The sequence below is a fragment of the Gekko japonicus genome, unplaced genomic scaffold (assembly GCF_001447785.1).
Source record: "Gekko japonicus isolate JY-2015 unplaced genomic scaffold, Gekko_japonicus_V1.1 scaffold2581, whole genome shotgun sequence".
In the NCBI taxonomy this organism is placed as follows: Eukaryota; Metazoa; Chordata; class Lepidosauria; order Squamata; family Gekkonidae; genus Gekko; species Gekko japonicus.
This window is the reverse complement of record NW_015174352.1, coordinates 59210-69268: the sequence shown is the minus strand read 5'-3', so window position 1 is coordinate 69268 and position 10059 is coordinate 59210. Positions and strand designations below refer to the sequence as shown.

General features: G+C 50.0%; 1 protein-coding gene across 1 annotated transcript in view; it reads left to right on the top strand.

Moving 5' to 3' along the window:
• Nucleotides 1-534: 534 nt before the first annotated feature.
• The window catches only part of PPP1R32 (protein phosphatase 1 regulatory subunit 32), a 47586-nt gene continuing 38061 nt past the window's right edge, over nt 535-10059 (top strand). The window contains exons 1-3 of the mRNA XM_015424320.1: nt 535-640; nt 3566-3683; nt 7089-7242. Of these exons, the coding sequence (XP_015279806.1) occupies nt 535-640; nt 3566-3683; nt 7089-7242 (378 nt within the window). The remainder of the gene's footprint in view (nt 641-3565; nt 3684-7088; nt 7243-10059) is intronic.

The window sequence follows — 10059 nt, the reverse complement described above, 5'->3', positions numbered from 1 at the left end:
CTGCATCACTTGCACTCAGATCCACATCTATCCCCGTGCCAAAGATCAAATCTAGCATGTCGCCTGCTTGATGGGTGGGATCTGATACATCCCGAGTGAGTTCCAGTGGAAGACACCAAGTCCATTGCCTGAGTGGAGGAAGATGCTGAAATCCCCCAGAACTATAAGTCCGGAGAGCTCCAAGGCCCAGCCCGACACCGCCTCCAGCAGGCACTAGGTGGTTGGTACACTGTCAAGGGCTCAACACTGCTCTGTTATCCCTACAGGGCTATGGGTTTGGATCAGGGTGTGATCAGCCTTCTCTTTATTCTGTGTTCACTGTGACATCATAGTGCCATGTGCATCCTCATTCTGTTTCTAGGGAGATGTGCACACTCTAGACAAATGGTTGTCACAGGCCACAGTGCCAGTTTCCTTCCTGAGGTAAAGCAGAACCCCCAGCTATCCAAAATGATCAGTGGTCAATCTTCTTCAATCTCTATTTCTCCAGGGAAATCTTACATCAGGAAATCCGTCTGTGTATCCTCAGAGAAGATGGGGCGTCTTCCCCTGGGGATCGTTTCTCCCTATGTAAAAACAAGTTCTGGTGGAAGTATGGACCCCCTGAAATTCTACGCCACCAGCTATGGCACAGCTTTTGGTAAGGACCCTATCAGTAAGGGGTGTGTGTGTGTGTGGGGGGGGGTGTTCCTTTTTTCCTGCACTGGCCATTCTTCCCGATCACTCTTCTTGACCATTGTAAGTGCAAGTACCAGGGTTGCCAGCTGTGTGTTGGGAAATTCCTGGAGATTTGGGGGCTGGATCCTGTGGAGGGAGGGGTTCAGAGAGAGGAGAGACTTCAGAGGAGTATAATGCCATAAAGTCCCAAAAGGGAGCGGTGGCGCAGGCAGTTAAATGCCTGCAGGAACAACACTGAACGGCCACTAAGGCTGTTCGAGACCCACGCGGCCGGGGCGAGCTCCCAGCCCTAGTCCCAGCTCCCACCCACCCAGCGGTTCGAAAGCGCAATAAGCATAATGCGAGTAGATAAATTGGGTACCTGCCTTAGATGGCAGGGGGCACCCTCCTCCTCCTTGTGGGGTGTGCGGCGGCAGAACAGCGGAGCGGTTGGCGAGCAAAGCGGCGGATCGATCGGCGGGCAGCCCTGGCGACCTAGTGACGCTGAGCGACGGAGACTGGGTGGAGGTGGAGTCGTTGCGGCGCGGCGCGGCGGAGCCAGCAGGACATAGCCGGAGCTGTGGCTGGCGCGTGGCTGCGCCTCAGGATAAAAGCCCGCCAGAGGAAGTCGCTGGAAGCAAGACCCGTCCCAAAGGAAGCAAGACCCTCCCCAAGGCTCCAGGAGGTTGACCGCCAAGAAGAACACCTGAAGCCCGCTGGAAAGAGCCAACAAGAGCTGCCTGGGTGCTGGTAGGGTAACACTTCCCCCCAGTTAATGTGGCCCTAGGTAGGAAATTAAAAATCGTGTGTAAACCACTCAGAGACCCTTCGGGGTTCGAGCGGTATATAAACTGAAAGTTAAATAAATAAAAAATAAATAAAGTCCACCTCCCAAAGTGGCCATTTTCTCCAGGCGAACTGATCTCTGTCACCTGGAGATCAGTTGTAACAGCAGGAGATCTCCAGCCGCCACCTGGAGGTTGGTAATCCTAGCTGGTACCCACATTTGCTTATTTTCACCTTCACTCCTCATCACTTTTTACCTCTTGTATTATTGTCCTGCCTCCTACTGTGTCAGTGGCTGTGCCTGACTTTGACAGCAGTGTAGACAGATAGTGCATGCAATACAATGTGGATGCCACAAGTTTGATGCATGTCCAACATTTGCAAAACCTCTAGCACAACCAGGGCATGAGGAGCATGCTTGTAAACAACTTAGTTAATGCTTTGGGACCATAACAGAGCAAAGCATATTAATCAAAAGTTGCATGGTCTTGGAGAAGCCTCATCTCCCCTTCCAGGCCGATTGTCAAGATCAGGTCAACTTAACTTTCATTTCTTTAAGTTTCGTTTTCTTTCCCTTCGCTTGTCATAAGGTAAGGGGGGTGGAATTCCTGAGGGGGATGTATGTTGTGAGAGTCCATGGGGGTAGCAGCCATAACCATTTCTCAAGTTGGGCCCCAGGAGTTGGTTCTCATGAGATCGACCTTGGAGACTCTTTCGCCTGGCTAATTTAGATAGGGCACCATATATCTGTCTGAGTTGCCATAGCAATGCCATCGGGTAGGTGTGACATATGGATGTAGGGGGTTTCAAGCTTTTACCTATAACCTGTATGTTCCTGTGGTTTTCTTCAGTCCTAACAAAAGTTCTTGTACCTACAATGAGCCTATCTCTAATAAAGCATTTCACTGCCAATATTGTATGTGGAGAGTGTCTTAACTGGGGCCTGACACCAATAAATGTCTTTTTCCATAAGGCTTCAGTCCTCTTCTCCTAGAATAATTTCCTGCAGTGACCTCTCAATGTGACTAAATCAGAAAGGATAAGTAAAATAAGAGGTCATCCTGATCATCTTGGCTAAGACTGATTGCTGTTTGGCTCTTTCGACTCTTCTTCTGTATCAGCTGTTCTACTTGGCCATTATGTAATACTAGGAAGAAGGCCCGTAGTGGCTCCTCTCGTGTCTTCCCCCCGCTGCTTGAGATCCCAGGGGGCCAGACTGCCTGGCCACGGCCCCTCCCCGAACCCCACCACCGGCGGAGGCCCCAGCGGGCCAGGGCACCAGGCCTTGTCCGCTCCCCCGGGTAAGTGGGGAAAGCTGGTGCGGGGGCCTCCAGAGGCCTTCCCCCCATCCGGCTCAGTGAGCGAGCGGGGAGAGGTGGCGCGGGGGCCTCTGGTGGCTTGGTGGGCAACCGGGGAAAGCTGGTGCAGGGGCTTCCAGAGGCCCATCCCTGCAGGGCGGATGAGCGGGGAGAGGTGAGGCGGGGGCTGCTGGAGGCCTTTCCCTGCCAGTCTACCTTGGCAGATGCCCAGCTGGCCACCTGTGGCCGGGCTCAGGCAACAGCAGCAGGCTCGGGCTGGGCCCCCCTCCACCGAAGCACCTGTCCTGTCCGTCACAGGGCAGGCGGTGACTTGTGCTGGGGTAAGGACGACTGCAGCAGCAGCAGCACAATCGGGTTCCAGTCCCTGGCTGCCAGAGCATCTGTCCTGTCCACCCGCCGCAAGGAGAGTGAGGCCAAGATGCCGGGTGCCGCCTCTGTGGGCCGGACCATGGCAAGGGAGGCAGCAACACAGCCAGTGGAGACAGACACCCTGTGAGTGACACTCCAGGGTGCCAAGCAATTCCAGAGCGTGTCGAATGTTCTGGAGAGTGCCGCCTCCAAAAGGCTTTTATAATATAGGGAGATTGTAAGCACTGGTACCTACATGTGCCTATTTTCATCTTTCCTTCCCATCTTGGTTTTCCATTCCGATCATGTTAAACAGATTGTAAATCATTGTCTTATGGTGTAGACCACCTTAAGTGCCTTGGCAGAAAAGCAGTAAACAGACATAGTGAGTACATAAATGAATTCACTGGCAATAAAACTTGGCTACTGCTGTTTGCTTCCTGTTCGTTTGCTAGGTCAGGTGGGCTTCCATCCTCAGAATGGCTGTCACACTGGAGCTGGATACAAAGCCAATTTCCGACCTGTTGTCCAATACAAACCGAGCCTGGACAAAGTAGATAATCCAGCTGTTGGGTAAGTGTCTCACACTGTCAGGTTCCACAGCCAACAACAGAGTACACACTTATCAGAAAGGTTGTACTTTATTGAAGAGCTATAGATGCATTAACAAAGGCACTGTTAAGAATGGTGTCGCCCCTACAAGCATAGGGCCAATTAGCCACATTCCCGCATATGGGAGAAGGAGCCCCAGGCCGTTTGTGCCAAAGCTGGGAACCGACAGCGCTCCCACAGTTCCCTCACTCGTAGACACCACACCACCTGCATGGCTATAGATAAGCAAGCATTACAGCAGAGAAGAAGCACAGAAGGAATGCTGCAGTACTTTGTACACAGGTCCTTCAACCCCTCCCACTGCCATGGCAGCATAGCTGACATTCTGCCCTCTCAAAAATCGATTCTCCTGTCCACCCCGGGAGGTCTCCCAGTCATTCCGGGAGTTCTCCCGGTTTGTCCAGGAAGTCGCTATGGAACTTCCGTAACAACTGCGGGGCCCGAATATCCCCTACTTCCACCCACTCGAGGTGCTGGGATCCGAAATCTAGCCATTCAACCAAATACAACAATTTTCCACGTTTAATCTTAGAGTCCAAAATTTTAGAAATCTTGTAATGTTCCTCGCCCACAGTCAAGATAGGAGGGGGTACCAGTCATGATGGACGTCAAGGACTGGAACCAGAATCCCGTTTCAGGATGCTGAAATGAAGTACAGAATGTAGTTTCCTCAAGTTCTTAGGTAGATCTAAGTCCACAGCCACATCATTGATCACTCTTTTCACCTTGAAAGGACCCAGGTATTTCCAACCAAGTTTTCGGCTAGGGCGCAAAACCTGAATGTTTTTTGTAGACACAAAGACAGAGTCCCCAGGCTGCAAAGCCCATCCCTCTACCCTTCTCTTGTCAGCCTGACTCTTGTACGCCTCCTTGGCTGCATTCAAAGTATTGCAAAGAAGCAGCCAAGACTCCTTTAATCATTGACACCATTGAGCAGCATCCCCCCCCCCCAAATCAATGTCCCCTTCCAGGAAAGGCACTGGCGGGCTGTCATAGCTATACAAAGCCTTCAATGGGGATAGTCCAGTGGAGGAATGACAAGTGTTGTTATAACGGAATTCAGCCAGGGGCAACAGATCAACCCAATCATCATGTTGGTAGTTTGTGAAACAACGGAGATATTGCTCCAAAGTCTGATTAACTCATTCTGTCTGACCGTCAGTCTCTGGGTGATAGGCACTGCTCAGGCTCCGTTCCACCCCCATCAGTTTCATCAGCTCCCCCCAAAACCGGGAAACGAATTGGGTTCCCCTGTCAGAGACGACCTTGGCCGGGAGCATGTGTAGATGTACTACATGGTGGAGAAATGCTTTGGCCAGTGCCTTAGCCGTGGGGAAGAAGGTAAATGGAATAAAGTGCGCCTGCTTGGAAAACAAGTCACCCAAATGACAGTGATCACCCAAATGACAGTCATTGACTTGCTTGGTGGGAGATCCGTAATAAAGTCCATGGATATCACTTCCCAGGGTCGGTTCGGGGTTGGGTGAGGGTGCAATAAACCCGGAGTTTTCCCTGGCCGGGGTTTACTCATGGCACAGATCTGGCAAGATTTGACAAATGAGGACAAATCCTTTCGCATTTGCGGCCACCAGAATTGCTGCTGCAGGAGTTGAAGGAACTTAACAAAACCCAAGTGTCCCGACAATTTAGAGCCATGCACGGCCTGCAACACCTCCCCCCCGAGAGAGAGCAGAACAGTTTATGTCCATGGTACCAACAGCCATCAGCCCGGAGTTCAAAGTCTCCTTCTGCATCAACAATCGCCTTGTCCCCCTCCGAGAAGGCAGAGGTGAATTTGCTGTGCCAAGACTCCCCCCCAGCTTGTCTAACTGTGAAGTGTCCGGTGGGCGTGATGCAGGGGGGAGGGTAGCAGGGCGAGCCTGGCTATGTGTCGTCACCACCCCGCCCAGGTGGGAAGGCGTGAACACCGAGTCCAAAATAATTTCTCGTTGGCTGTCATGTTGGGGGAGGCGTGACAGGGTGTCAGCCAAAGAGTTCGCAGAGCCGGGAAAATGATGAAGGGTGAACTGGAACTTGGAAAAGAAATCAGTCCACCGGAGTTGTTTTGCGTTTGGATACCGGGGCATTTTGAGCGTTTCCAAGTTTTTATGATCAGTCCATACCTCGAACGGGACTCGCGCCCCCTCCAGCCAGTGTCTCCAGGTGGCCAAGACGAGTTTTATGGCCCCCGCCTCCTTCTCCCAAATTGACCAATTGCGTTCTGTGTCATTAAACTTCCTAGACACGTATGCCAAGGGGTGTAGTAACCCATCCCCCCCTTCCTGGAGAATTGCCCCCCCCATTGCCACATCAGACGCAGCAGTTTGAACAATAAACCTTTTCGTTTCATCAGGGTGAGCTAAGACTGGCTCCAAGGTGAACAAAGTGTTGAGGCATTCAAAAGCCTCCTGGCACTCCCGACTCCAAGCCAACGCTGCCCCCGGCTTGGTTGCATCTGGGCCCTTCCCCTTCGTTTTCAACAAGTCGATCATGGGGCAAACTGACCTGGGTGAAATTGGGCAGGAAATTTCTGTAAAGGTTCACGAACCTGAGGAAGGACTGTAACTGGCGCCGGGTGCGAGGGACTCCCCAGCCCAGAACATCTCGTACTTTCCCCGGGAACCCCGGAACCACACAGGAAGAAGCTGGAATAACCTTCCGTGCTACGTGCTGCCCACGTGCTAACAAAATCACATCTTCATAGTTCAGGTTTTCTCTGGAGAAGCAACAGGCGTCCATTTGTGGTAGTCTCACTCATGTTCCCATAATGCACTATAACAAAGTCCAAGTCAAGGACCTATTAAATGGCATCTCACTATGCTGCTGGAGCTAGGGTAGCAGATGATGAAGGACCTCCACACAAGGACCCAGATAGCTGCTGATACAGACAGTATACAATACTGACCGTGACAGAACAATGGTCTCATTTAGTATAAGTCAGTGTCATGTTTCCATGAGCGAGTGGAACCTGGGTAAATGGAGGAGTTAAGAGAGAACGTTTTTCGTTGCTCTGAAGTCTCTTAATCCAAGCATTTTTACCTGCTTTGCCACCGCTGACCATACAGCCAGTACCCCTACTGACACTGGAGAGGGAGTAGAAAGATTCTTGCTGTTTATTCTTCTTTGAATTGTTGAAACGTACTTGTAAGCTGCCTTGAAGGCAAAATTGCTAGAAAGTGGAATAGGAATTTTGAAAATAAATACAGTGCAAGTGATCTTAATGTAACCCATTTTAAACTCTGCTGGCAAGACAGAATTCTGCCAGTCTTAGTTTCTCCATCTGTGTGCTTCTCTAGCCACAGAAAGCCTGAATACTCCCTTTGGTCAAGGTGCTGATCCTTGTTCCTGTTCTCTTGCCTGAGCCAGGCAGCTCCTTCAGGACAATTATGAGTCAACGACCACTAAGCACTTCCAACCACTTCAGCTCCCAGACGGGAAACACCCTCTTCCTTGGAGCGTGTACCAGCCAGGAAGTGGATATGTTCGAGACAAACCCCTTTCTTTTCCTACCACTAAAACTGTAAGTATACAACATGTAGGCTCCAGTTCTGTATATGCTGTATTATCTTATAGTACACTTTTAAAAAGTCTTGTGAGACATTAAAGTATTTGACAATTTATTATGAAATCACATTTCTTGGCCCACATGCATGAAGTGTGCCCTCAATTGCAATTCATTTATTTAAACCATTTATAAGCAAATCTTTCCCCCAGATAACTGGGACCCAACATGGGTAACAGAAATAAAACAAAAATATTACAAAAATAAAATTAAAACAATTGAAAACTATATTGTCTATAAAAGACCATCAGCCCTCCTAAAATCCAAAAATTACCCAGAGATACCCTTATGGAACTGCAATAGAGACAACCTCCTAATTTCTTTTGGGAGAATGTCCCACAGTGTTGGGGCAGACAGAAAAAGCCAGAAAAGAAGCAGCAATTGAATGCATCCTTGCAAGAGTTGGAATAACCAACAGATGTTGTTGAGTGAAGCAGTCTCATTGTCAGACTTTGGGCCCTGTTACTCTCAACAACACTTTCTTTCCAGAGATTTGTTTATTGAGAAAATGAGCAAGACAGGAAAATTATTATTGCTGGCCTTTATTTAGATTACTGTCCAGAGCTACCGGAGCTATTGACAATCAATTACTGGAATGAAGTATGGCAGGATAGGAACTTAGGTAGCTGAGGACCCAGCAGCACTGGGGATTGTGCATTGTTACAGGTATCATCTACTTAAGTGTAGTGTCAACTAGCTCTGCCAGTGGCCTGAGACTTGCAAAGATCCCAGTGCTCCTGGGGAGAGGAAAGTATAGCGGTGGGACCAGGCATGGAGACAAAGGAAGAGGACAGAGAAGCAGAACAGCTCGGCCCCCTTCCAGCCTGCGTCCCATCCCAAAGGTTGCCGGCAGTAAGGCTAGGACGAATGACCCCCCCTCTGTCATTGGGGTTGTGTAATGCCACATCTATAAATAACAAGACCACGGTCCTGTGGGACTTTCTCCTTGAGCAGAAGGTAGACCTGGAATGCATAACCAAGACCTGGGTGCGAGAAGGGGAGACAGTAGCTCTCTCCCAGCTAGCTCCTCCCGGGTTCTCGGTCCCTCACCAATCGCAGACCAGGGGGCGGTGGAGGGGAGGAGTGGCTTCTATTCATTCGGGAGGCTTACTCCTTTAGGGCGCTCCCACTGCCGAAGATCATGGACATAGAGTGTGCCGGCCTAGTGTGGGAGCCTGGGGAGAGCTTGGTGATTTGGTTGGTGTACCAACCACGTAACGCACCAACCAATAGCCTGCCGTCCCTGATGGAGGCTGTGTTGGGCTGGGCACTCTAGACTGATAGTCTTGGGTGATTTCAACATCCATGCCAATGATGTGGCCTCCACTCAGGCAACGGACCTAGTGTCGTCCATGGCGGCACTAGGACTCTCCCAATATGTAACGTCCCCCACTCACCGGACTGGGCACATGCTTGATTTGATCTTTGTGGTGAGGGTTACAGTGGATGGGATCACTGCCTCGGGAGTGCCATGGATGGACCACCTTGCCCTGAGGGTCTATCTGAATGTTTCACTCTGGCCCCGTTTAGGTGGCAAGGGTATTTTAGCTCACCCGCGGAACCAAATGGACCCTATGTGGCTTCAGACGGCTCTGTGGGATCCGATGGTGGTTCATTAGGTGACTGCCACAGCCAACTCTCTGCAGCCATCGACAAGATTGCTCCCCGACACCCTCTGTGTCCTCATTCTAAGCTTGCACCTTGGTACACCCAAGAGTTGCGACTGATGAAGCGAAGGCTAAGACGGCTAAAGAGACAGTGGCGATGCACCTGCGATGAAGCTACAAGAACATCCTATAGGACGCTTATGAGATCCCATGAGATGGCAGTCAAAGCTGTGAAGAAAGAGTACTACACAGCTTCGATTGCGTCTGCGAGCTCATGCGAGCTCATGATCTGTGTCAGCCAGGCCTCTAGCTGCCATGGAGTGTGTGTGGGGGGGTGCCTCTGGAATGTTAGGTTTCTCTTTCTCTGTGCCTTCAGTGTTTTTTTTATCTCTGTAACATGAGCGTTTGGCCTTGGTGTCTAGCACCAGCTTTCTCTTGGGAAAATAGACCTGTTAACTTTGGTGGGCTTTTACCTACTCCTTTATTGGCTCCAGGCCATTGGGGGACCCTCTTGAATTATGTATATCTGCTTGCTCCGTGTGTTTCTTGCCAGTTCTAACACAAGATGTGTAAAGATAATCTGCATACCTCAATGTCTCAATAAACTTTACTTCTTTGTATGTTGGGAACTGATTGCTGCAGGAGTCTGACAATCTGAAGGCCAAACATAGTTAGCAAAAGCATTTTTGGTAGGCTTGCAAACCACTAGCTGCTGGATGCAGATCTCCCACTATTACACCTGATCTCCAGGTGACAGAGATCAGTTCACCTGGAGAAAACAGCCATTTTGGGAGGTGGAATCTATGGCCTTATACCCCCATTGAAGTCCCTCTCCAAACCCCAACCCTTCTCAGGCTCCACCCCCAAAATCTCCAGATATTCCCTAGCAACCCTAATTTTTGGCCACTGCTGCAGACACTTGTTTCCCTAATAACAAGATTCCAGCAAAAGTCTCAGGATAAGATAAACTGAACCACTCTGAAAATCTATTTTGATTGAAGAGATGGGCAGAGAAATATTTAAGTAAGGGGGGGGGGGCTGAGCCCAATTGGGAAAGTACCAAACTTCCTGATAAATTAATCGATTTCATACTGAAATCTGAAGTTCTTTTATAGTCCTAAAAGGGATACAAGGCTCTTTTGGTTTTTGCTGTAATGTGGATATCCTG